At 47.8% G+C, this 27,434-nt stretch overlaps 1 protein-coding gene across 3 annotated transcripts in view; it reads left to right on the top strand.

Moving 5' to 3' along the window:
* The first annotated feature begins 12,373 nt into the window (after positions 1–12,373).
* CAMK1D (calcium/calmodulin dependent protein kinase ID) overlaps positions 12,374–27,434 on the top strand; it is a 372,235-nt gene continuing 357,174 nt past the window's right edge. Inside the window, exon 1 of one of the 3 annotated variants that reach the window (XM_028158912.2) lies at positions 12,374–12,879. In XM_028158912.2, the coding sequence (XP_028014713.1) occupies positions 12,788–12,879 (92 nt within the window). In that variant the 5' untranslated portion in view covers positions 12,374–12,787. The remainder of the gene's footprint in view (positions 12,880–27,434) is intronic. The other 2 variants (XM_008150426.3, XM_028158913.2) reach the window with 2 other exon arrangements.

The following is a 27,434-nucleotide window of genomic DNA, read 5'->3' as shown; positions in this document are numbered from 1 at the left end:
GTGTGCTGGGATGGCATAAACCTGGGAATCGGGGTTGGAAAGTAAAAGACAGAAAACTCTGTGGGCTAGCAGCCATTTGCCCCTTCTCCCTCCCATTTGCCATTTGTCATTTGTGGGGAAGGTTGAGGGAGGAGGAGATAGCAGGTGGAGGAGGAAAACACCCCAAAACCCTCCTTCCTCCTGGCTCACTTCTTCATTGAACCTGAGCTCCTGCCCTCTACGAGCCAGGGACACTGGCTTCTGGTGAAAAGGCTGCTGCCGAGGGTCAGATGAAAACTTTGGGCTCTCTGTGGGCACAGTCACAAGAAAGTGCCCGTGTCTTGTCCAAGGAAACATGTCAAAACAGGAATAGAAGTCAGGTCGTTGTCCTGCCAGTCTGGGCTGCCTCTCATTTAATGGTCCGCGTGAGTCACAGACTCATCCAGCACAGGAGGCAACCAAGGGGCTCAGCATCCCATCAAAACCCTCAGTAGTGGGGTTGAGGGAAACAGAAGTTTTTGTTCATGAGCTCATTCCAATCAGAAGGTGTCCAGATGCCCAAATATTTGATTTGAGCCTGGTTGCTAAGAGACCTCCCACTGGGACCCAGCTGCCTGCGGGCAGGAGGGCGGTATTGGCATCGCTTCAGATTTCTGCCAATTTATTTTGAAACCAGAAAACCTGGAACCTCAGCCTCCTCAAGGCAGCCATGGGGAGAGGAGAGATCTGAGTCAGCCAAGCACCAGAGGGAAACACCCAACTGACCTTCTGCCAGGGATCTATAGGAGGATGTAGGATAGAATTCTTACACAGCGATTGCTTACTTGGTGTGACATATGCTGGTATTGTAATGAAGAATAAATTGAAGCTCTGTGCCTGGTCATGCAGGGGGCATCTTGGAGCAACCTCAGGGACAGTGCTGGATTTCTGACTTATAACTGGGCATTGGGAAGGCTGCCTCAATTAAAAATAAGAGCCACACACACAAGAGTTTTGGGTTTTCATTGCTGGTGACTTAAACTCTCTAAGGGAATGCCAGAAACAAACATGCCCTTGATAAGGCTGTGAGGGGTCAGGGCACAGGGTGATAGTTGGGGAAACCCCAATTCCTCAGCAGAAGGCAGACAGCTGAACATAATAGGCTCACCATCCTTACTGATCCCCTGAATAGCTGTCACTGCTTCCCCACACTACAGCATAACAGGACCCCCAGGCAGGACCCTGGCCCTAGTGCCATTCTCAGAACCAGAGAGTGATCTAAACAGGCCTTGACTTATTCCAGAGTATTTTGTTTCTGAATTTGGCTTTAGTACTTATTTAGAAACTAGAGGCCCAGTGCACAAAATTTGTGCACAGTGTGGCAGGGGTCCCTCAGCCCGGCCTGCACCCTCTCCATTCCAGGACCCCTTGGGGGATGTCCGATGGCCAGTTTAGGCCTCATCCCACAGGTCCTGCAATCTGGGACTGCTGGCTTCTAATTGCTCACCTGCCTGCCTGTCTGATTGCCCCTAACCACTCTGCCTGCCAGCCTGGTTGCCCATAACTGCCCTCCCCTGCTGGCCTGGTCGCCCATAACTGCCCTCCCCTGCAGACCTGGTCCCTCCCAACTGCCCTCCCCTGCTGGCCATCTTGTGGTGGCCATCTTGTGTCCACATGGGGTCAGTCATCTTTTTCCACATGGGGGCAGCCATCTTGTGTGTTAGAGTGATGGTCATTTTGTATATTACTCTTTTATTAGATAGGATAGAGGCCTGGTGCATGGGTGGGGGCTGGCTGGTTTGCCTTGAAGGGTGTCCTGGATCAGGGTGGGGGTTCTCTTGAGGCGTGGGGCAGCCTGGGGGAAGGGCTTGTGGTGGTTTGCAGGCTAGCCACGTCTCCCAGTGACCCAAGTGGAGGCCCTGGTATCTGGGATTATTTACCTTCTATAATTGAAACTTTGTAGCCTTAAGCGGAGGCCTAGGCCTACCAGGTGTGCGGAAAGCTTGGCTTCCTCCATCGCTGGGATCAACTCAAGCCTCCTGCTCTCTCCAGCTCTGTGGCTGTTGCCATTTTTGTTGGGATTTACTTATCTTCTATAATTGAAACTTTGTAGCCTTGAATGGAGGCCTAGGCCGGCCAGGGTGTGCGGAAAGCTTGGCTTCCTCCATTACCAGGGAAACCCAAGCCTCCTGCTCGCTCCGTGGCTGCAGCCATCTAGGTTGGGTTAATTTGCATACTTGCTCCTGATTGGCTGGTGGGCATGGCTTGTGGGTGTAGTGAAGGTATGGTCAATTTACATATTACTCTTTTATTAGCTAGGATGTTTTTATGTGAGAAACATATTTTGCTCTTAGGGTTTTTAGATGAGATTATAATTTGATGTGTAAAAGTCATGGATAGTTACCCTTGGCCTTCACCCAAAGCCCTCCTTTCTGTTCTCATTGGCTTGGAGGTAGTGTAGTCAGGTAGGTTTTGCTTTTGGCTAGAGCTGTACTGTGGGCTCCATTCTCCTCTGTGCAGACTTGTGCCCTTGGCAAGTTCTGATATCTCAGTGTCCTCATCCATCAAAATTCACCTAGAAAGAAGTGTTTGTCAGGTTTGAGAAGAGTGGGAAGTAGTAGCTGGTGCTTGGGAAAATCAACTTGGAAGAGGAAGGAGCTTGAAATTAAATCTGGAAACAGCAAAGGGATGAGATTGGGGCTGAGCCCAGTGTTAAGTACGTGATACCCAATTTCTAAAGTCATTCTCAATTTGCTTGACTAAAAGGAAAGATGAGAAAGGAGATATATGCCCAGTTCCATGAAGAAAGGACTTGAATGAATAGTTTGAATGTAATGTAGAAAGTAAGGGGGAGTCACAAATGCATCACATGGGTTTTATGGTTCTAGAAGGCATCCAATCAGCAGGTAATACAAGTTCCATCTTGCAGACCAGGGAAAAGATATCCTTCAGAATTGAAATATACCTAAATCCAGAGAGAAGAGCCTTTAGTGCAGCAAGTTTTTGCCGTTAAGTCTGTGCGCTGAAGAAATTTGCAAGAGATATTTAAATTTGTACCCCCTTCTACCTCACTGGTTAAATATACCACATCATCTGAATGATTTGTTTCCGTAAAAGAAGCTATGACATCACAAGGGCTGCATTATGATGCCATCACAGGATCCCTTAGGCACCTGCCCAAGACAGACAGCCTCTCACTTTGAATACAAATATCCCCACCAATGAAGAACAGTGGCAGGCAGGGGGAGAGGGCCACTCCAAGAAGATAAATGCGCAGACGGAGGGCCAAATTCTACGTGGAGATGCTGAGTATTCCATGAGGTATTCAGCCAAAAGCTGTCTCTTAGTGTTTCAATAATGATAAATGACAAAGCCTGGGGTAAAAATAAACCTACTTCCAGTGTGGTTTCTGGCTGGTTCAGTGGGAAACAGTGTTGTTAACCTTGAGGGGAACGCGGAGCTGTCTGAGATTTGGAAGCTGGGCCTCTCCAGGGAGGAGAATGACTGGGGAGGCAGAGGAGCTCCAGAGTCACGCAGACCCCAGTCCCTCACTCCGCCCTTTGCCGTCCTGTGTAAATTTAATTAGGAGAAAGGCTCTTCTTGAGGCTGGTAGTTAAACATCTTTCCTAATGTGTCAGCCTAAGGCCCGCGGTTGCATTAGGTGGAGCACCTACATTTTGTCATGGTGTAGTCAATACCCCCAAGTCCCACAAAATTCTGTCCATCTGGGGTACAGATTCCACAGACGCCACAATCTGTGAACCCTGGAAGGAGCAGTTGGACCAGGAACGCTGAGAAGCGCGGAACTGAATCTTTTGCCGGGTAACGTGAGTGGACACTTTGCCCAGAGGTTTCCTCTGTTTTTGGAAACACTTGGAGAAACAGAAGAACCACGGTGGCTTCCAGGGGCACTCTGTCAACGTGAAGGCGCATATCCTTAAAAAGAAATTAAGCAGCAAGCCTTTTGCTTCTGTAAAAATATTGGTCTCCACTCGTACGCATATGACTTAAATATAAAAACTGTACGTTTCTGGTGACAGATTTTTAGTGTTGGTTTGGAAGAGTTCACGCTCACAGCATGAAGGAGTCATGCATGAGCAGGATCTGGCTCATTGATAGGTTTTCCTTCAGCTAGGAAACCCCTGCCGGAAACAAGAATCTGTAACAGTCTCAAGGGCTTATGATTACTATAAAATGCATCAATTTGGAGGAAGTCTTGTGGGTGGGTGTGTTTGGGGTAGAGCGTTTTTTCTTTTTAAATCCTTCATTTTATAATCTAAGCAAAAAACCCCAAAGAGCCAGATGTAACAGCTATTAAAAAAAAAAAAAAGGCATACTATTAATACCCCATGTTTATTGACTGCTTTTCTTCTAAGTCCATAGTGCTTTGCACATGTTATCTCATCTATCCCCATATGTTGTCCTCATTTGAAGAGAAAGGACTGGAAAATGCCTGAAGTCAGGGAGTGTGTGAGACAGCAGACGAGACCTAGATTCTTTTTTTTTTTGAACAGCACCTTGCTCTGGTTCCAGCACCAATATTGGGACACAGAGAGATGCCTTTCACCCAAGTTGTATTTTAAAAATCCCCTTGATCACACCCACCTTCGCTGTAGCCCTACGGCAAAAGCCTGAACATGGAAGCAGCTCACACCAGACCCACTGACAAACCCAATTATCTGTTGGCTTGTTTCCTGTGCCAGGCTGTTTGCAAAGTCGCTTTTGCATGGTGTACCCACCTGCTCACCAATAACGTGATCCCAGGGCCTCAGCTCCATTGGACTGGAGTTAGCACTCAGGGAACTGCCCCTGGCTGTCTCTGAGACTGACGCCTGCAGAGATGCCCGAGTAGTAGAGAGCATTTCAGAACGCTGGGTAATTAGTTCGTCTTTGGCACATCCTTCGGACTTCACCCCAGACTTAAAGATTCCTTAATGAGTAGAAGTTGAAATCTATTGCCAACTTCAAAAGTAGGAATGTTGGAAGTGATACTGGAGCTCCTTGTCCGGATTCCTTCAAGGTGTACAGTGTTCTGTTGTGGTAAGGCTGTGCCCCACCAGGATTAGAGAGGCAACCAGGAGCCCATAGAATTTCTGTAGGTGACAGAGCCATTTTGGAAATTCCAGGGTGGGAGGGAAGTGTGGCAATGATTTAACCCTGCTTGTCACACTTGTTGAAGCACTTAAAACTTTTATTCTTGGGCTCAAAGGAAGGACAGTCAAGGGCTTATGAAAACAGATCCTTCAAGTTTCCTCCAGGCCATCTGTCTTCCCCTCTCTGCTTACTGCACTCTAACTGTCCCCCCACCCCCCACCCCAACACCACTTCTGAACATGTCTCCTTCTGTGGTACCGCTGTGGTGGTCATCAGTGCTCTTTGCCAAATAGATTTGGCTTTCCCCCTTCTGGGCACATAAGATTGTACTTCCTGGCCCCCCTGTGGTTGGGTGAGGCTGTCACTAGCTCTGGACAATAAGTTGTGAGTGGAAGTAATGTATGCCCCTTCCAGGGCAGAGCAATTAACTGCTGGTGCAAGACCTGCTGGATTTCCTTCCCCAAAGTGACCAGCAAAGTTCAAGATGGTGGCTGCTCTGCCAGCAGGAGGGCATGAGAAGCAAACCACTGAGATTGGGGTCCCTCACCCTACTATTCTGATGGATACACCTTTCTTTAATTGTTGTCTCTTCACCCATGCTTTTCCTTGAACCACGTCCAGCACGGCCAGTGGTGAACCTGAGGAGGGGCGGTGAAGGATTAAAGAAAACAGACAAGAGAATACAGTTGGGACCAGGTGGATCACTGTGCCTGGATGAGGAAACAGTGACACAGCCTGTAAGCTGAGTCTTTATTTTATAGTAAGATCACACAAAGCAAAACAAGGGCAAGATGTTTACAATTGTCATGTGAATTTCAAATCTGCTTCTTTTCTGTTGTTGCCATTCTCTGAACTCTATCAAGCCTTGTTTAGGCAGCACTTGCTGCACCCTCTGCAGCCCACATCCCTCAGCTTCCTAGGACTACAGAGTCGGACTATAAGGTCAAGCTTACAACCAATAGCCTTTTGGCTATAATTGTGCTGGGAGGGCTTTGCCCTCCAAGCTGGGACTTGTATGTAAATTTGCCACAAGTCAGTCTGAGGCTTGAACCTGTCCAAACGCTGTAGCCACTCTCCACATTTCCTTCTGCTTGAAATTTGTACCCTCCCTTCTCTGCTTGGCAAATTCTTACAGATCCTTCCAGACGTAGTTCAAAAATCCTCTTTTCTATGAAGCCTCTTCTGACACCTCCAGGAAGTTGGACCCCCTCTACTCTGTGCTTCCCGATCACCCTCTGCGCAAAACTCCACTCTAGCCTTCATCACACTTTATTCTCGATATCTGTTTACATGTCTGTCTTCATCTCTTAGACTCTGAACATCTTGAGAGCAGGTACTGTACTTCACTCATTTTTCTCTCCAAAGTGTCCATTTCAAACAGAGAAACTCAGGCACTTGGATGGGTGAGGGACATAATGAAGGTCAGCCCACAAGTGTTACAACTCATTGTCCCAATGTCCCCACATATACCAGAACTAGTAATTTACCAAATATTGGAAAACATTTCTTAAAATTGATTTCTCTTCTTGCTTCAACACTATTTAAGTAGCTGTGATAGTTAAAAAAAATTTTTTTTTTTTTAAATAAGGGTATTTGGAGACAATCACTCTTCATGGGCAATTTTTTGAGGTCATTGTGGCTGGTTGCTTAGGCCTGGCTCTATTTATATGAAACAGCATATTTATTGACTCAATGCCCTCAATTTTTGTGAATGTGTTTATGTACATCATCAAATGTACTTCCCTCAGTTGTTTGGAATGTACCATTAAGTTAAAGTAGTTGGTGAGATTCTTTTTCAATGTCTGTTATAGATCCTGTTCTGGGTAAAAACTCAGGGGTGGTCCCATTTTTATTTAGGCCTAGTTCCCCATATAAGAGGCAGCATATTTACTGTGTTTAGTGTCCTTACTTCTATGAATGCACCTGTGTATATTGCCAAGTGCACTCTGAGTGAAGAATAGACTCTTAATTCTAACATGAACTGACAAAATTGTGCTTCAATGTCAGTTATAGAAGAAGAAAAATCTGGGTCTGAGAATGTCCAGAAAGGCCCCACACTTGTTTCAGGTCTAAGGCAGAAAGGTAAAGGCTAATGTCCACTAGGTAAATATCCGATGGGAGATGTTCTCTTGAGGTTTGAAAAAAATTAAACTAAAAAAGCCCAACTCTCACTTCCAAAAAAGTACACTTGTGGATTTAGCAGTCATTTGATTCTCCTGTTTTGGTTTTTAAAAACTCAATTCTCCTCTTTTTCTTTATTGACTTTGGGTGGTGGGCACAGTGCAATATACAGATCATGTATCATAGACATCTACACTTGAAACCTATACAATCACATTAACCAGTGTTATCCCAATAAATTCATTAAAATAAAATAACTAAAAAGAAGATTATTTTAACATTGTGATGGACATCTAATATGTTTGCCTGCTCAAAATCCACTCCTTCTCCTCCTAGTAATAGCTTCTCAGGGTTTATCTGATGACTCTGCGTAACACTCTGCCAGAGGATTACAGTGTACTAGTTAAGAGCAGGGCTCTGGAGCCAGACTGCTTGGTTTTATTAACTCATGCTGTGTGATCAGGGTGTGCGACTTAATCTTTCCCAATCTTGGTCTCCTTTTCTTTAAAATGGAAATAATGATATTATCTACTTCATAGAATTGATGTGAGGATTAATAAAAACAACAACACTTAGAACAAGGCCTAATAAGTGTTAGCTATTACTATAAAATTTTTACATGACAAGTTGACTTCCTTAGGGATGTTATAAACACATCTTCTCTCATTGACTGTGGCTATGGAAGTCTGTAACGGGCTGATCTATTTTTTGACTCAATACATGTGACATGATTTTTTTTCTTTCTGAGAAAACAGAAGGATTATTTCTTAGAAGATGAGTAGTTTTACTAGGGCATGTCTTGATAATGATCACCCCTATATTTTCTCGTACTTATGTGCTTCTTCAATCTGTAGATTAAAATCTTTCTTCATTTCTGGAAAGATGTTATTTCTTGAATAACGTCTTTCAATGTTTTTTGTTCCATTACTTCAGTCTCTTCAGAAGGGATAACATTTCTGAATATATTGAATTTCTTTTATGTTTCATATACGTTTATAGCAGATATGTGTTTCCATTTTATTTTCCCACTATAGTTGTCCCTTGGTATTTGTGGAGGATTGGTTCTAAGACCCCCCATGGATACCAAAATCTGCAGATGCTCTAGTCCCTTATACAAAACTAGAGGCCCAGTGCATGAATTTGTGCATGGGTGGGGTCCGGCAGGCCCGGCCCCAATCAGGGCAGATAGGGCTGGGCCTATCAGGAGGAGGAGATGGTGGGAGGTTGGCTGACTGGCTTGCCCTGGATTGGGGCTGATCAGGGCTGGGCCAGCTGTGGGTAGGGCCTGCGGGCAATTGGCTGGTGGGCCCCACCTCCGATTGGGGTGGGGTGGCCGAATGGGGGTGGGGCCAGCCATGAGGAGGGGCTGTGGGCAGTGGGCCGGCTGGCCCCGCCCCTGAATGGGGTGGTGGGGGCCCATCGGGGGCAGGGCCAGCTGGGGGGAGGGGCTGTGGGCCAATGGGGTGTTGGGGGCCCATTGGGGGTTGGGCCAGCCAGAGGGAGGGCCTGCAGGAGGTTGGCTGGGCGGTCCCATCCCCTATTGGTGTGGGGGGGCCCATTGGGGGCGGGGCCAAGGGTGGGAGTGGTGGGGTTGGCTGGCTGCCCTGCCCCCCCCATCAGGGTGGGAGAGGCTGATGGGGGGGGGGGGAGGATGAAGGTTGGCCACTGGCCCCACCCCCTGATCAGGCCAGTTGGCTGGCCGCAGTGGGTGTCATAGCAACCTTCTGGTCATTTTGGTGGTACACTGAGTGGCCAGATTATTATGATCCCTGAATGCATAATAATCTGGCCACTCAGTATATATATATGATGCCCGGTGCATGAATTCGTGCATGGGTGGGGTCCGGCCAGCCTGGCCAGAGGAGGGGACATGGGCGGTTGGCTGGCCTGCCTGCTGGTTGAACTCCTGGTCGAGGGGACAATTTTCATATTAGCCTTTTATTATATAGGATATACACTTAGTGGCCAGATTATTATGTGTTCAGAGATAATAATAATCTGGCCACTCAGTGTATAGATGGTACAGTATTTGCCTATAACCCTGATACATTCTACCATTTAGTTTGTCATCTCTAGATTACTTATAATATCTAATACAATGTATGTAAATAGTTGTTATACTGTATTGTTTAGGGAATAATGACAAGAAAAAAAACAAAACTCTGTACATTTCAGTACAGATGCAACTGTCATAGGCCTAACTAACTATATTTCCTATTGTGCATGTCAGCAACAAGGTAACTTTAAAAAAATATATTTTTGAGGCAAGGTTGGTTGAATCTGAGGATGTAGAACTTGATATAAGGGCTGACCGTTTTCTTGATTTTGTCCTCTATTTTTTAAGTAATGGTCCTTAGACATTTTCCAGGTTTTTAGCAATTTCCCTTGTGCCATTTCCACTTCAGTCCTTATATTTATGGTTGTTTTGTTCCTGCTTGTTTCCTGAGCTCCTCCAGGTCATGTTTTAATTTCTTCTCTTGTCTTGCCCTGTATTTCCTGAGCAAATGCATCTTTGTTTTAAGTTTTTGTTTTATATAAGTTATTTTTTGGTGCATTATATGTTTGAATATAAATTTTACCTATTCTCTAGTAAATTTTTTTCTTGTGTTGATGCTTCACTACCATTTGTTTTTTCCTATTCACACTTTTTTTTTTTTTTTAATTGGAGGAATTTTGTAAAGATTTTGTTCTGGTTCCATCTTGAATTTATTAATGTGAACTAGATGAGTTCTTCCGTGAAGAAGGCTCAGGTTAATGAGTGGGCCTTAGACATTGTCCAGGCTAACTGGAATTTCCAATGGATTATGCTCAGGTTCTTTATGACCCAAATTCATGACTGAAGGTTCCTTCAGTCTTTACTTCTTTGCAAAGAGATCTGAAAGGGCCATGCTGAGCCCCTCTTCTCAACTTTGCCTCCTTGGCAGCCTGCTTTTTACAGTGTGGTTCCTCATTCAGAGATGCCTTTCCTAGGTGTTATTGTGGGGTACCCTGTCCATGGCTTATGTTAATCATCAGCTACAGGAAATATGTGCAAGTAACTCTCTTTCAACTATTTCTAAGAACTAAGTATACAATTCAAGATGCCAAAAATTTTGCAGCATTTGTGAGATGAGGCCTCTAACACCCAAGTGTTGTCAAACAACCTATTCATGGGAGACTTTGAATAAAGGAACTTTTTTTTTTTTACATGCAATAATTCTTGTTCAGATTTAAACAAGTTTTTCATGTATGGTGTATATATATATATATATATGAGGTCACCTGATAAAATATTTTTGACCAATATGATTTTGGACCAAAGAGTTCTTAAGTTTTCAAAGATTAATGATATTTTGGATAAGCTTTTCATCATGTTTAAAAACAATACTGATTTATAAGTTCCCCAAATCACTGATCCTTAGGCAAAGAGCAAGGGGTGGGGTGGGGGGGGGCGTGGGCAGGAATAGAGAGGAAAGAACTGAATAAGATGGAGGAGAAGAAGTGGAGAGAAGGGAAGGAGAAAAAAAATTCAAGATGTTTATGGTGGGGCATAGGAGGGTACAACTGGGATCTCAGTCATGCCTGGTTCCTAGTCTTCACATCTAACTTTTAACCCAAATAAAATATAATTCTCCAAATATGTTTGAGGGAGGTGCCGTTAGCCTATCCCAACTTTGAGAGAGGTTCTCAGTAATCCATCTTGGAAGTTGGGTTTGTCGGTTCAGTCTGTGTTTCTAAGAGCCAAGCATCCCCTATTTGCTGTCCTCAGCCTGGAGAGCCGGCCCACTGCCTGGGAAAGACAATCCAGCACGGAGGGGCGGCCAGGCTGACGTCTCACCCCTCTGGTTGGGGTCTGCTTCCAGGAGAGCAGCCAGCCTGCATTCAGCTGGTCAGAACCAGGCAGAAGGTGCTGCATGAAGTTTCCTTGACAGAGAGCAGAATTTTCCCCTTTTACAGTGAAATTGGAACAGTGCTGGGAAAATGGGACAGGTGACTCCAATCAAGAGTCAGGGCTGTTTACCCAGCCCAGCCCAGGGGGCCCCTAAGGGAAGTGCTAGTCTTGATACAGGGAAACCTGTAATTTTCGGGGACAAGAGGCAGTCCCGGCAGGTTGGGGCCTTGGGGATCCGCACGTGCATGCCCTCGGACAGGTGGGCATGGGAAAGAGGTGGGCGAAGTAGGTCGGAGGGAACTCTGGGTTGGATTCCCCAGCCCCGAAGAAAGGATGTTTCCAGGTACAGATACTGCCCCCTGGGCATCCTACTCAGCAGGGTGGGGCCATGGAGGGAGTGGGGCAGGTGTTCACTTTCCACCAAGTCTCTGAGTTTGCGAGACCGAATAGCGGCCGGAGAGAGGGAGAGATCAGGGGGGCCCAGGAGGAGCGAAGGCCGGCCCAGACTCGCTGGCCGCTCCGGCCCGGCGGGGGCGGCCCGAGAGGCGCTGGAAGCCCACGCCCCACGCCGGGCCAACACCGAATCCACCGCCGCCCAGCAGCCAGATAACGCTGGGCGTTTTGCTCCCCCAGGGAAAACCAGGCAGCGCCTGGCGCGTCCTGCGCGTCCCCGGTGCCGAGGCGCCCAGGCTGTCTCGTCGCCACGCGGTCCCCCTCCCCCCGCCCCGGCCGCCACAGGGCGCCAGCACCGATTTTGCTGCAATGCGAAGGAGCTCCGGCCGCCCGGTCGGGAGGGACTGACGGGCTCGAGGGGCGCCAGCGCGGGCCGCCGCCGCGGAGCCCAGTCCACGCCCACCTCTGCTCGCACCCGGGCCAACGCCTCGGTCGCCATAACAACCGGCCCCCCGCCCTCAAGACCCGCGCAGCCCCGGGGTCGCCGGGGCTCCCGACCGCCCCGGCCGGTGCTGGGGACGCGGAGGGAGAGGGCGCCCAGGATCCCCGCGGCCTCGCGTCGCCGCCCCGCCTCGCTCCGCGGCAGGCAGCGCGACGCAGAGGCGCCCCCGTCCGCCGCGGGGGAGGAGAGCCCTCGCGTCCCCGCGGCTCGACTTTGCAGAATAAAGTGTCCCCGGGGCCGGGCCCCGGCGCCCCCGTGCGCCGCACCTGCTCGCGTCCCCACACCCGCCCCGTCTCCGGTTCCAGGGCGCACGCGGCGGCCGGGAGCGGGGCCAGGCGCCCACGGCGGCGCCCCCGCGCTCGGGGCGCAGGACATCCCCGAAGGCGGCAGCGCGGGAGGCGGGGAGGAGCGGGGGTGGGGGGAGGCGGCCGGGGCGCGCGGGGAGGGCGGGGAGTCCGCAGCGGCAGCAGCAGGAGGAGGAGGAGGGAGCCGGAGGGCGGCCGGGAGGCGGAGAAGGGAGGCAAGAAAGTAGCAGAAAGTGAGGCTGGCCACCCGCGGCCGAGAAGCCGGGCGAGCGGCGGCGGCAGCAGGAAGTCTGAGCCTGAGACCAGCAGAAATACGAGCCAGGGAGGGACCGCGGCGGCGAGAGTGAAAGAGGAAACTGCCGAAGAGGAAGCTCTGCCGCCGCAGCCAGTCTCCTCCGGCTCCCGCGCCGAGCATCCCCGCGCCGCCCGCGCCGACCTCCGGGGACCCCCCTGCCCCGCGCCGCCCCCCTCGCCGCCCCGGCGCCCCCTCCTCAGCGCGCCCGCCCCGGCCCCGCGCGCCCGGCCGCGCCGCCCTCGTCTGCCATGGCCCGGGAGAACTGCGAGGGCAGCGCCTCCTGGAAGAAGCAAGCGGAGGACATCAAGAAGATCTTCGAGTTCAAGGAGACCCTCGGAACGTAAGTGGGGACCGGGGAGGAGAGGGCGGAGGGGGGCAGCGGCCGCGGGGGCTTAGGCGGCTTGGCTGTCACCCCCGCCGCCGCCGCCGCCGCCACCTCCGCGGGAACGCTGGTCGCCACGTCCTCATCGTGGGTCCTCGGCTCTGCGAGCAGCCCGCGCGCCCAACGCGTGGGTCTGCGTCCCCGGAGGGCTGGGCACGGCTGCGGGCCGGGAGCTCTGGGCTGCGGGAGGGGAGCCCCGCCGGCGGGCAGCTGGACACCTTCCCCCGACAACGCCGCCCTCTCCGCTGCCCGCTCTTCACGCGTGACCGTGGGCCGAGATGGTGGACCTTCTGTTGGTTGGCTGTGCGCGTTTATGCACCGTGTGTAGGGCGCGCCGTGTGAATGAGAGACGTGGTCCTGAGAAAATCGAGCTCCCGTCGCTCCCATCGCTCCCATTTCTGCCCTTCCACCGTGTCTTCTTACAGAAGGGCCACCTGCACCTACTAGGGGCCGGCAAGACTTGGGGTGGCCACGCGATGGTGGAGGGAGGAATCTCGCCGTGTGCAGCAGGGTCATGTGTGGACACACGCGCCTCCCTGAGCGTGTGTGTCCATTTCCCGGAGGCTCCGCCACACGCGCTGGGGCGCCTGTCTGCGAGCGAGGGCTGGGAGTGTCGCTGTGCGGGCGGGTGCTCTCCAGGGCTGTGCTTCGTCCGATGCCGGTGGCTGCGGTCTCAAGAAAGAAAGAATCAGAAGTCGATGGCACGAATGCAGCAGCAAGCATGTGCCACTCTGTTGAGCTGCTGTGCCCTTTCTGCCCAGGAGTTGGTTTTTGTTTATTTTGTTTGAAGCGCCAGAGAATGGGGTGGGGAGGCTGATTGTGAAAGAGAACCAGGCACTGCTGGATGAATCTGAAGTTCAAGTTATTTTCTCCCCTCAATGTGATCAATATCTGTTGCGGATCAATATCTGTCGGCATATATTCACACACAGGTGCCACATGAACTGGGCATTTTGCAGGGATTCACGGAGGCCGGGGAGAGAAAAAGGAGGTGTTGCGTAGGATAAAGCAGTGTGCTCTTTCTTCCCTTCCTTTTCCTCTTTGTCTTGGTTTTTATTTGCTTTCCGAGAACCATATTTTGGAGCCCGGATTGTCTTTGCTCCACACCCAGGGTCCATTGCTATTGTGGGGTCATTTTCCCTACCTCTGGCCCCCCCCCCCCCCATATCTGTAGTGGGTCCCCCAGAATGAAGTTAGATTTCATTCTGAACAGACGGCCTTCCCCGCCATGCTTCTGATTCCTGGGAAAGCACACTTGCTGAGGTAGAGAACAGGGTCTGCTAGCTTTGGTGCTTTGCTGCAGGGAGGGCACCTGTGGGTCTACACCTTCTGTCTTTGTTGCAGTGAGAACAGAATAGGCGCAGTCTGTTCATAAGGAGGGCTTTGAGGCTGCCTCTCAGCATGGCCAGGTAAGGGGTGAGTTTGGGAGAGAATTTTTGAAAACTGCCATTGAGGTTTATTCGGGCACACGGGGGTTGTGACTCTGAGGTGCTCAGGCTACCAAGAGACTAGAAGCAGCCCTGACTTGTGGTCCCTCCACGGGTTACGTGACTGTGGACCGGGGGACTGGAGAGAGTGGAGTCCCTGCATCTGAAAATGCGTCCCTTTGTATGGTGTGTCGCCGCCAGAGCCCCTCGCGTGGTCCCTGGGCCTGCAGCTTCCAGGTCGTGTGATGCAGTGTCCCCTAGGTGACTCCTGCTCCCCAGGAGAGCCCACAGCCGCACCTCTGCAGTGGCGGGCTGCTGCCGAGGCTCAGTGAGCTGTGGCTTCACTGAGTTGCAGGAGCTGCTTGGGGATGACTGCGGTGTTTCCACCTCCGGGAAGAATGGGATCTGTCTTCTGGCGCAGGAGAGACCGGAGCGCTCTTGCAAACAAACCTCTTGGATTCTGGCCACGCTCCCTGTGAAGTTGGGTATGGGTCTCTTTGGGGGTCCCAAAGCTTTGCCTTCTGCTTAAAAAAAAAAAAAAGTCTTTGACAAGGAGCTTCCCACCGAGGTTCTATAGTGCTGGCAGGAGTTCTAGAAGGATGAAACAAACAATGAAATGATCAAAACGTTTTTACTCACTGACATCATGATAATAGTAATTGTATGTGACTTTATTAAATGAAATCTATGTAGCAGGCATCACACTAAGTGCTTACATGTATTATCTCATTTTACTCTCATGATAACCTTATGAGGTAGGTATTTACTATTATCCCCAATTGGCAGATAGGAAAACTGAGGCAAGAGAGAGTAAGTGACCTGCAAAACATGAGCTAGATGTTAAGTGGTGTAGCTGATATTTGAATCTAGGCAGAGCCACTCATGATTACCCATACGGGGTTGAGCCACTTTGTGGGTTATGTAATGGCAAATGTTTAATAACAATGTGACTTAATTTTAGTATTTGGAAAGCTAATCTTAATATTAATGGAAAGAAAACAAGATTGTGGGGCAACCTGCTACCTAAATCTGTAACATTTCAAAGCTTTGGGGTTTTCAACATTGTCTCCTCAGACTTTCTAGAAGTGGTTTGACGTTCAGGATGCCTGTTTCACCCTGGTTCAGGTCCTGTGTCTAAATAGAGAGGTAATTTCCAGTCCCTCAGTGTGGATACTGAGTAATGAAATCCAGCATAAATCAAAGGCATCAACGGTTACGACTGGGATTCATTTCCAAGGTACTCTGCAGGCTCAGTCATTTTGTTTGTCACACCTTCACCATATGCCTTTAAGATCCTAAGGCAGAGAAGCCCTGCCAGGAGCCAGACTGTCAGCTTGCAGTGTTAAAATGCTTTTCAAATAAAGCATTGTAAAGGCCTGACGTGCACTCTGCCAGACTTTGTCATTTGATAGTTGGCTGCCTAACCCAGGTACCTTTCCTTGCAGAATGGAACACTTACTGTTGAAGCTTAAGGGTCTAGCTATGTAGTCTGTGTGGTCAGAGGGCCCTTGCTGGAGGGTGAGGCCAAACGGGAGTGAAGGCTTGCCCAAGAGGGTGGGAAACAATGCTGAGGAAGCAAAGGACAGCAGAGGGGAAACCACGGTCTTTGTGGTTTGGGCCTGGGTTAGCAGACACACCTCTGAGTCAGGCCTCAGGACAAACCTCTTACTCACCTGTGGGCTGCAGGATGGCTGACTTTAAGAGGGAGTCCTGGAACCTAACCTTATCTCCTGATAAGGTGGTAAGACTTAATTACTAGTTACTAATCAGTGACATGTTTTCAGATCCTTGGCCTACTACGAGAGCAGGTAAATGCTGTGTAACAGCAAATTGGGAGTGGCGAACATTTCTGTCGGTGTATTTGCTGAGGCTCTCAGACCACCTCTGCTGTGGATATCTTTTAACAACTTCTGAAACAAGAAAATGAAAACATGGTGTTTGGGGAAGCATACAGATGGGAAGAAAGCTTTGGCGTGGTGCCCAGGAAACACCCCAGACTCATGGAAGTCCTTCTGTAATTTCCACGTCATGAACAGCATCTGAATAGAGAAGGCCTTAGCACTTGGCAGGACACAGAAGGATTCTCCCAATAGGCCCCATTTCCCCTGGAGTGCAGGAACTGGCATGTCCCAGAAAGCAATCTTCATCTCTGCAGGGCATCAACACATGCTTTTCTTAGAGACCGAACATGTTCCGTGGAAATAGCTGCTATCTCTAGGGGGCTGGAGCAGGCACCGTGGAGGCTGTGAGCCTTGGTTCCTGGTCTGGCTCAGCCACCATGGGGTGTGTGGCCTGTGGGTTGATTGGTCATTTGCCCGGCCTCCTCATCTCTAAAATCAGGGAGGCAGGGAAGGTGAGATGGTTTTCAAGTGCCCTGACGAACCTGAGATTTTAAGGCTCGTCTGTACAAGGAAGGCACTTGCTGTTGTTCTTCAGGAGCTTTCCATGCATGACTAGGTACAGCTGATTCCTGTTTAGAGGGGCAGTTTTATGTCCAAGCTAGAAGCAAAGTGAGATGGCTAAGTCTAGGAAGTCTTATCCCACTTACGGTTAGTAGCATCGTGTGTTCCCTTTTTCATTAAATGAGAGCCTGCTGGGTGCTGCTTTAGGAAGGGTACAAATAGAAGTTTCTGTGGGGCAAGTACTGTCTTTCCCCACTAGTATAATATTTATATTATTTATTCTGAAATTGCTCATTCAGTACACCTGTGGAGGACAGATGATTGATTTATCTGAAGGCCCAGATGGAAAAGAGATTCAGCTGTTCTTTCTTGGGGTCTATGTAGGGGGAGAGAGGGAGACTGCAAAGCTACTTGAGGTGGTTTATATATTTGACTGCCTGGATTTTTAAATAGTGTGTATTCTGGGATTATTCTGAATTTTAGAGTCTGGGAGAAGTATTTGAAAGCATATTACCAAGAGGAAAATAAAGATGGGAAGTGCCTAGATTTCTACCCAAGGTTATCCCAGCTGCAGTATTTATTAGAAGCTTGCCCCCCCCCCCCCCCCCCCGCTTTCTTTTGAGGCATGATATCAATTCAGCTTCGCATACATTTAGAAATATCTATTGAACACCTGCTATATTCTAGGCACTGGGTGGGGGTGTTTGGCACTGAATAAACAGATAAAAATGCCTGCTCTCCTAGAGCTTATTGGTGAGGAAGTCGGAAAATAAAAACTGTGAATAAGTAAAACGCAGATTGTGTTATATAGTATACACGTTAGGGGGAAATAAATCAGGAAAGGGTTTTTTTGGAGTGGGAGGGGTTGCAGCTTGAGACAGGGTAGCTAGGGATGGCCTCACCGAGGAGCTGGTATTTAAATAAAGATCTGACGGCGCCATGGGAGAGCTGAAAGTAGAATATGCCAGTTGGAGGGAACAGCAAAGGCTGAGGGCCTGGTGGTTTTGAGGCCTGGTGTTCAAGGAGCCTTGAGTGATCAGGGGGAGGTGAGGTGAGACAGGCATGGCAGCAGAAGGGAAGTGTGGGGGAGCTCAGTAAACCTTATAGATCATAGTAAGGATTGTGTTAGCTCTAAAAACTCAGGGAACATTGGAGGGTTCTGAGCAGAGGAGTAACTTGATGTGACTTAGGAGTGTCCATCATGGCTGTGGTCGCTGTGCTGAGGGACTGGCGGTCCTAAGGGCGGAAGTGGGGAGACTAGTTGGGAGGCCATTGCAGTGATGCAGGGGAGAGAAATGGTAGTGAGCTGGAACTAGGAGTCCCGATGGAGGTGATGAGAAATGATTGGATTAAGGATCTGTTTTGAAAGGAGAGCCAATAGGAATTGCTGGTGGATTGGATAGGAGGTATGAAATTCTCCAAGGATTTTTGGTTGAAAGAACGGTGCCGTTGGCGGTTTGGGTCAGTTTTCCCAAGGGTTTTCTGAGCATCTGTCTGTGCTGTGGGAAGCTCTTGAGTGCAGTTTAGAGCAGCGGTCGCCAACCTTCCAGACCTCACGGACCACCAGTGGTCCGCAGACCACCGGTTGGTGACCGCTGGTTTAGAGGGTACGCTCACACCCTTTGGACTTCTGGACTCCCTTTGTGGGGGCCTGTTGCATTTTTTTTTTTAAATATTTTATTGATTTTTTTACAGAGAGGAAGGGAGAGGGACAGAGAGTTAGAAACATCGATGAGAGAGAAACATCGATCAGCTGCCTCCTGCACATCCCCCACTGGGGATGTGCCCGCAACCAAGGCACATGCCCCCGACCGGAATCGAACCCGGGACCTCTCAGTCCGCAGCTCTATCCACTGAGCCAAACCGGCTTGGGCGGCCTGTTGCATTTTAAGGTAAATTTCCTTCCTTCCAAGAGCTTGTGTCTGGAAAGAGCTTTTGAAGTATCTCCTCTTCTGTCACAGGGAGAAAGTTGGGATAGGCTAGACATGTTAGCAGCTGGAAAAACTGCTTAACTTTCTGTGAAAATTCTGGGTTTTTGCCTTTGGAATGATCAATCTAGACCACCTTGATGGTAGGCCTAGAACCTGTAACTTTTCACTTGATTGGTGAATTTGAATCCTCCAAATTCTGTGAAAAATAATAAATATGAGAACTCTAGCTACTCTTTTCTTTGATAGGATGTATTATACTGTTTTTGGAGAAGAAAAGCCAACAATTTCTCTTGATTGAAAAGAGACAACAAACTCTAGTGTCCTTATTGAGTAGCAGGGTGGGATTTTGGAAATTGTATTTTTTGGATGGAGCTTGTCCCCTGAAGGGCTAATGAGGACTGTCTCAAGTAGGCATTTCTGGTTCAAACGTGGCAACTGAACGGGCAATAATCAGGCTTGGCAGACATTAGTGTCCTCTCAGGGGAGGACTTTAGGGGTTAATTTGTTAGGTTTTTCTCTGGCTGGGTCTCCATAATCCCCTTTCATCTTTCCTTTCCCCCAGATAAATCTCCTTAAATCCCCTCCAGTCTCTCTCCTCCTCTCTCCTCTGGGAGGGCTTAGGCATTGGTCCAGTGGGGACTTGTCATGGTCAACTTGCACCCAGAGCGGCAGACCCCAGGACCTCAAGCCTCCGTCCTTACCAGATTTCACAGGAATCCTCAGGGAGCCCAAAGCCCGCTGTGGGCTGATGGTGGCCAGCATGAAGTCTGGTGCCCTAGTCAGCTGACCCAAGTTTCTCTTTTGCTCAAGATGGCCAATTCAGTGCCTTTGTGACTGTTTTAGGACGACGTGGACTCTGGGAGAGATGCTGTCAGGATACTCTTTGCCAGTTCATGTGGTTATGTCTCCTTTATTTTCTGTGGTGCAGGAGATCACTTGAACTCGTTTTTTATTAGATCCTTCTTGATTTAAAAAAAATGTTTATTATGCAGTGTATGAATTATTCAGGCTCCAGGGAGACCAAGAGTAATCTCCAAATGGATACCACTGGCCAAGTTCACTCCATGGCAGACCAAGTTTGTTCCACATCTCCAGCAATCAGCTGTGTGTCTTGTGCTGTTTTTCCTACTATTTCAGCAGAACTCAGAAACAGGGATTCTGTGTCTTGGATAAACCAATCTTGAGGATAAATCTTTAAGACAGCATATTGGCTACAGCCAGGTTGGGGAGGCATCAGGAGGCAATGACTAGAAATAATAGAAAGGTGGTTCCAACACAACCACTCATAGCTGTAGTGTCTGGAGAGGCTCCTTAGTCTTTCCCAGATAAGATGGAGATGGAAGCTGCTGCCCCGTGGGATTCTGGTAAGGGTCCAGTGAAGTGCATGAGTTGCCTGGGACATAATTGGGATTGAGTAAACAGCAACTGTCATCAAATTTAGCTACCTTCAGCAGCTATGGTTGATATTGACTACCTTCGGACATTTAGGGCCAGTACAGTGGGAAAAGCATATCAGTATCTGTTGGAAATTGATTTTGGAAGCTCTTGTTGAGATTATACAGAATGGTACATATTTAACCTCCTCCCAAATTATGGTGAGAAACCATCACAAGTTGTCGGTCAGCCAGTGTGTCCATCATGGCTGACCGACGACTTGTGATGGTTTCTCACCACAATTTCTGGTTGCTCTCCACAGCACAGTACTGAGCAGCTGAGAATGTAGACTCCGAGGTCACCAGGACATGAATGCAAATTCTGGGCCCACTCCCTCCTAGCTTTAAGGTTTTGGGCAAATTATTTTGCTATTCTCAGCCTCATGTCCTCATCTATAAAACAGGGTAAGACTAGCACTTAATCTAAGGATTGTAGTGAAGATTAAACGAGGGTGGTGGAAACTATTTAGTGCAGTACATGGCCCATGAATATGTCCTCAGTAAATGCTAGTTCTCTCTCATTGGTCTCTGTGGTGCTGGAACACTGCTCCTTAGAGGCCATTTGCTCAGATTTGGATGGTCCATTGAGCCATTCAGCATTTGCTCCCCACAGGAGGGTGATTAGCGCATAGAGTGCTAGCATTAACCAAGGGACTCAGTCTGAAACGTCCTCTGGGCCAGCTCATGTGGTGGAGTGACCTAGTTTGCCATATATCACAGGCTCGTTCTTTCCTCCAGTTATCTCATCAGCTTTGCCTCTGCACCGCTCCTGCACCCTGAGCCAGTGTGTGTGCGTGCGTGTGTGTGTGTGTGTGTGTGTTTTAATCTGTCCCCATCTACATCAGCTGTGAAGAGTCTTTTCTAACTGTACTTTCTGTCTTCTCAAATGGCACAGAGGTCTTGGTGCAGCTGTGGCCCTTCTTCAACTTAAACATGCTTTTTTCTTAAGCAATTCAGCGCTTCTTCTTTGTTTATAAATCAAAATAATGTTTTGATTTATTAAAAGGACTTAAGTAACTTTTTTTTTACAGTATCTTTACATGTGGAGTTTTAAAATCTAGATGTACTGAATATGTTTTAATATTAGCATATTTTAAAATGGCAGCAAACATATGCATATACCACATAAACATATGTAGCGGTTTATTTAAAGCCCAACCGGCGTGGTTCAGTGGTTGAATATCCACCTATGAACCAGGAGGTTGTGGTTCGATTCTGGTCAGGGCACATGCCTGGGTTGTAGGCTTGACCCCAGTGGGGGACCTGCAGGAGGCAGCCAGTCAATGATTCTCTCTCATCATTGATGTTTCTATCTCTCTCTCCCTCTCTTTTCTTCTCTGAAATAAAAAAAAAATATTTAAAAAACAAAACACACAAATACACATACAAACACATCCATATAGGGGACTGTGGATGGGGTGTGAGAGAAGATATCAAAAGATTAATGTCCCAGGTCCCAGGATGTAGATATGATCTTGGGGAGCTGATAACTGAGTTCGGAGATATCCCTCATCTTGACCTATTTTAGCCCTTTTGATGGCCAAACCTGGTCTTTGGATCACAATTTATTGGGACCTCTACAACAGGGTGAGCAGGGCAAGAGGAGGCTCCCAAGCTGAAAGTAGTTGATGCTACTACTTGCTGAGAAGACCTCTCTCTGTCTTTCGTAACCACAGTACATGTCACTGAAATTGCTTGTACACCAAACTAGATTTGGTGCTGTAAATGGATACCTAAAGGTTACATATTCAGTCAAACCTCAGACAGTCCCATTCCTGCCTACCTCCTACACAACTTTGTCTCCTCCCATTATGGCTCACAGTGTTGTAGGGGGAAAAGCTCCCCCAAAACAAAACAAAACCCCCAGGTCTTTGTAGCTTTAGAAATTGTGTGGGTGGAGGGAAGAGAAGCTGTGCACAGCAGCAGGTCTGGCAGAGTGGTGGAGGCGGCAGACACCCCAGGCGGGGCCAGGGTCCTCTGCCATACGCAGGGAGGGGCAAAAGTAGGTATACAGTTGTGAGTACATGAAACAGAGTTCATTCTTGTATTATTATTTATTAACTAGAGGCACGATGCACGAAGATTCGTGCAAGAATAGGCCTTCTTTCCCCTGGCTGCTGGCACCGGCTTCCCTCCGGCACCCGGGACCCGGGCCTTCGCTCTGGCTGCCGCCTTCCACCTTCGCTCTGGCCGGCGTTGCCTTCTGCCTTTTGCCTTTGCTCCGGCCCTGCTACCCTCCTGTAGCTCCTTCCACCCCCCACTTCTCCCCTCATAGCAGGTGTCCTGCCCCTCCCCGTCCACTCTGCGCAAGGGTCCAGGCCTGGCCACCGCCATCTTTGTAGCGTCAATTTGCATATTCCCTCCTTATTGGCTGTGGGTGCCGTCATCTTTGGCACAGAGTGACGGTCAATTTGCATATCCTGTTTTTATTAGATAGGACTAGAGACCCGGTGCATGAATTCATGCACCAGTGGGGTCCCTTGGCCTGCGGGATCGGGCCAATACTGGCTCTCTGACATCCCGCGAGGGGTCCCGGATTGCGAGAGGGTGCAGGCCAGGTGGCTGGGGAGGGATGTGGGAGGTTAGCCAGCCAGGGAGGGACGGGGGGCGGGGGGAAGGCTCCAGGGCGTGTCTGGCCCTTCTCGCTCAGTTCCGATTGGCTGGACCCCAGCAGCAAACTAATCTACCAGACATGCCCTGGAGCCTTCCCACTGCCCTCCGGTGGTCAGTGCATGTCATGTCATAGCGAGTGGTTGAGTGGCCTTAGCATATCATTAGCATATTACCCTTTGATTGGTTGAACAGCCGACAGGACGACCAGACACTTAGCATATTAGATCTCTTTTATATAGGATTCTTGTATTATTTTCCTACAATCAACTGTAAACCTACTCTTGCCTCTGCCTTGCATGGGCTGACACTTCTTTAACCATGATAAAAATGACTGCTTGACATTTGCCTTAAAGCATTAGAAGATATAAATATCTTTACATAGGCTGAGGGACAGTCATTTATGATGTAAGGGATTTTAAAGAAAGCACATTGTCTCCCACATTTAACTGGGAAGAATTAGTGTTTGAATGAGAGACGGGAGGGAAAATGGGTAATTCTAGTCTTGGAACTTTGGAGGAACTGAGGAGGCTCAGATGGGTTGCAGATTGGGAAGCTGAAGACTGCGTGAGGAGAGGACCCCAGGCTCACTGACCTCAGCCATCACAAAACTGGGGCTAGCTGGCCTGGACCCTGGAAAGCCTCAGACAGTCCCACTCTCCTCCCTCTCCCTAGCACAGACTGCTCTCAGGCACAGGCCAAGGCTCTAACACTGTAATTCAGCCACAGCAGGGGCTCAAGGCTTCTCTGGGCCTGAGTAGGGTCCTGACAACATGAAAATGTTCACTTCTCTAAGAAGATGTCCCTCTAACAACACTACACTTTAAATGAACTTTTGGAGAAGACCTTGTATAAGTGTTGGTGACAGTCTGTTTCTGGCAGTAATGTACAAGAATGATACTGCTTGGGTTTTTCCTACCTGTGTTATCTTGGTCAGTAAAAATCGAGTTTGTGGTCCTAGTAATGATGAAAAAATATTGTTGGCTTTTTTGTGGTGCTCTTTCAGCTCCTTTGACACCGGGATATAATATCAAGACCTCATATTTGTGTGTGTGTTTTAAATTATGGTAAAAATACACAAGATTCAACCTCATAACCATTTTTAAATGTATAGATCAGTGGCATTAAGTACATTCACATTATTGTGCAACCACCACCACCATCCACCTCCAGAACCTTTTTATCTTCCCAAAAGGAAACTGACCCCCATTAAACACTAACTCCCCATTTCCCCTCCCCCACTCCCTGGCAACCACCATTCTGCTTTCTGTGTCCATGAATTTGACTACTCTATGTACCTCATATAAATGGAATCATGCACTATTTATCTTTTTGTGTCTGGCGTATTTTACTTAGCATAATGTCCCCAAGGTTTATCCACATAAGACTACATGTCAGAATTCCCTTCCTTTTTAAGGCAGAATAATATTCCATTCTATGGATAGCACACGTTGTGTTTATTCATTCATCTGTCCATGGACACTTAGAGTTGCTTCTACCTTTTGGCTCTTGTGAATAATGCGTCTGCGTACGTGGGCATGCAAATCTCATTGGATCTCTGTCTTCAGTGTTTTTGGTTATACCCAGAAGTGAAATTTCTGGATCATATGGTAATTCTAGGCTTAATTTTTGAAGTACTGCCATACTGTTTTCCACAGCCGTGTGGTGTTTTGCAGCTTGCAAAATGTTTTTACGGTATGTGCATGATTCCTTCCGAGTCTTAGAGCAGCCTGATGAGTGGGCAGCAATCGTCCTCATTTTAGAGATCAGAAAATGGAGGTTCAATGAAGTTAAATGACTTGGGTGGAAAAGTTGCTAAGTGGCAGATGGAGAAGGAAGTCAGTGCTCTTTCTCCCATGTCATGCTACTACCAGCTGGTTAGCAGAGTAGATGGGAATAGAGAATACTAACAGGATTAAAAAATATCTCCTCCTTCTGTGGACTTGTCATGGTACCGTAAGGAGAGCACTGGAATCAGTTGTGTGCTGGTAAATCAGCTCTGATTTGTAATAATTGCTGAATTCCATGGTGTGAATAAATACTCTCACCTAATTTCAAGCTACCCATGGTTTAACAATCTTCTGCAAAATTCTTGAATTAGGCTCTTATGAGTGGGTATGAAGTGACACGAACACACCTCTGAAGGAAGTAGAGCCAGGAGATCTCAGTTTAGTCCCCGCTCTGTCATTTAGGAACTGTGGAATCCTGGCCTTATCTTCTCTACGTCCTGATTACCTTGTTTGTTAAATGGGGATAATTACACCTGAATTATACCTGCTTACATCACAGACTCTTTTAAGTCCCAAATGAGATAATTATGTGTAGTAGGCATTATACAAATAGAAGGTATTATTGTGTTATAAAGATTATAGCTTTAAAAATACTTCTTTCTCATAAATGTTAGTATCATGCACCCTTTGAAACCTGGCCATCATCTTTGGGGCATGATTTCCATAGAAGTTGGGCCACAATCAACTTTGAAAGCATTAACACAAACCCAGCGTTGCACAGTATATTTTTTCTGGCTCTATTCAGGTGTATGTTGTTTTTATTCTTGGTGTTTAAGTGATTGGTACCTTAAGAAAAATGTAAAAAAAATTATGAAAGCAACATGTCATCATAGTAGAGAATTTGAAAAAACTGGAAGAGTGCAAGGAAGAGTAAGTATTGACTAATTGGCTAGATGGGTGCTAGTAACTGTCCCTCTAGGGCCGTGGTCGGCAAACTGAGGCTCGCGAGCCACATGTGGCTCTTTGGCCCCTTGAGTGTGGCTCTTCCACAAAATACCATGGCCTGGGCGTGTCTATTTTGAAGAAGTGGCGTTAGAAGAAGTTTAAGTTTAAAAAATTTGGCTCTCAAAAGGAATTTTAATTATTGTACTGTTGATATTTGGCTCTGTTGACTAATGAGTTTGCCAACCACTGCTCTAGGGCAAGCATGTCAAACTCATGGCTCAGGGGCTGCATACCTCATTTATCTGGCCCGTATTAGCCTTTGAGTTTGACATGCTTGCTCTAGGGGGTGGGGAGATCTCAGGATAGGCCCAGAGGTCAGCTGTGGGGGACCTATCAGATAATGGTGCAGCCGTAGGTATTTACTAAGTGGTATGAAGGCATTTCAATGTTTTACCATCTGGTCTGATGGAAACAATGTACATGGGTTGAATGTTGGCTCTGGATATAGGGCTGGTGGTCTTTGTTGAGTGCTGTGGGTATTTGATTTTCTTCATCATGTCAGTATTTTGCATTAGCTTGGTGGTGGTGATAGTGTTGTTGGGGTTATTGTCATGCTGACTGACTCTACCCTGATTGCTACCTCTAAATGTGCACAGTTGGCAGTGGGACAGAAGCTGGTGCCAACAGGAGACCCTGCTCAACTGACCTCCAGTGGGCTAATTACACACCTGGGAAGAAGGAGCTAAAACATATCCAGGTGTGGCTGACTCTTGGAGCAGGACTGAGGAACTTAGCTTCTGTCACTTTGTGGCATGAAATAATGCTGTTTTCTGTGGACTGAAAGTTTGTTTCCCAAGAATTCATATGTTGAAACCTAAGCCCTGGGTAAGCTTCTTTGGAATCCTGAAACCTAAGGTGATGATGATATTAGGAGGTGGGGGTCTTTAGGAGGTAATTAAGTGATGAGGGTGGAGCCCTCATGAATGAGATTAGTGCCCTTATAAAAGAGACCCCACAGAACTCCCTCACCCTTTCCACTCTGAGGACACAGTGAGAAGATGGCTGTCTATGAAGCAGGACATGAGCTCTCACCAGACACCTATCTGCCAGCAGCTTCATCTTGGACTTCCCGGCCTCCAGAACTGTGAGAAATGTCTGCTGTTTAAAAGCCACCCAGTCGGGAGCATGATCTCAGTCCTTTGAGATTTTGCTTCCTGGCAAATGTCGACAGTTTGGCTCAAATAAATTCACCAAAATTCTCTATAGGTTTGAATATTTCTTACATTGACATTTACTTGGTATAGTGTGGCAGGATTCCAAAGAAGCTTACCCAGGACCACCCCACACACTCGGACCTGGTGCTAGGATCCAGCAAAGGGCCCATTGAAGCTGCTGTCTCCCTGCTGAATCAGGTGAACTTGGTGTTGGAAGGGACCTTATCTTATCAGGTGCCTAACTGTGAATGGACATCTGCCCCTGTCACTGACATTTGCCTCCGTCTACAATGATCAAAGACTTTTCAAGGATGAAAAGCCCAAATATCAGAAAGAGACAGCCATCCTGAGACGCTGACAAGGCCTATATACCTACAACTTAATGTTGCTGCTAATATTAGAACAAATAATAATTATACTTGTTCTTTAGGCTTTTCTCAAATCCTATGCATATATCCCAACTGTTAATAACTACTGAAGGTGTATAAGATAACTTTTTGAATTATCAATAATATTCTTTTTATGGTTTCTCTTTTGAAATGTAGAAAAATGCTATTGCAAAAAGTAAAATTAAAAGAGAAATATTAAGAATGGAATTTTATCTATAAATCTCAAAACCTAATTATGAAAGTGTGCTTACCCCCAACCCAACAAAGACTACTAACTATATTAAGTCCAATAGAAGCTGCAATGGCTATAAAATCATGGCTGGAAATTTACTTATAAAATTCTTACTGTCCTCATACTCCTGACTTCTGGAATTTTAAATGGTAATTGTAATTTACAGCATTATGTTCTTACAGCCTTGGCCCCAATTAAAC

This window comes from Eptesicus fuscus, chromosome 5 (assembly GCF_027574615.1).
Source record: "Eptesicus fuscus isolate TK198812 chromosome 5, DD_ASM_mEF_20220401, whole genome shotgun sequence".
Taxonomy (NCBI): domain Eukaryota; kingdom Metazoa; phylum Chordata; class Mammalia; order Chiroptera; family Vespertilionidae; genus Eptesicus; species Eptesicus fuscus.
This window is presented reverse-complemented; position numbering and strand designations above follow the sequence as displayed.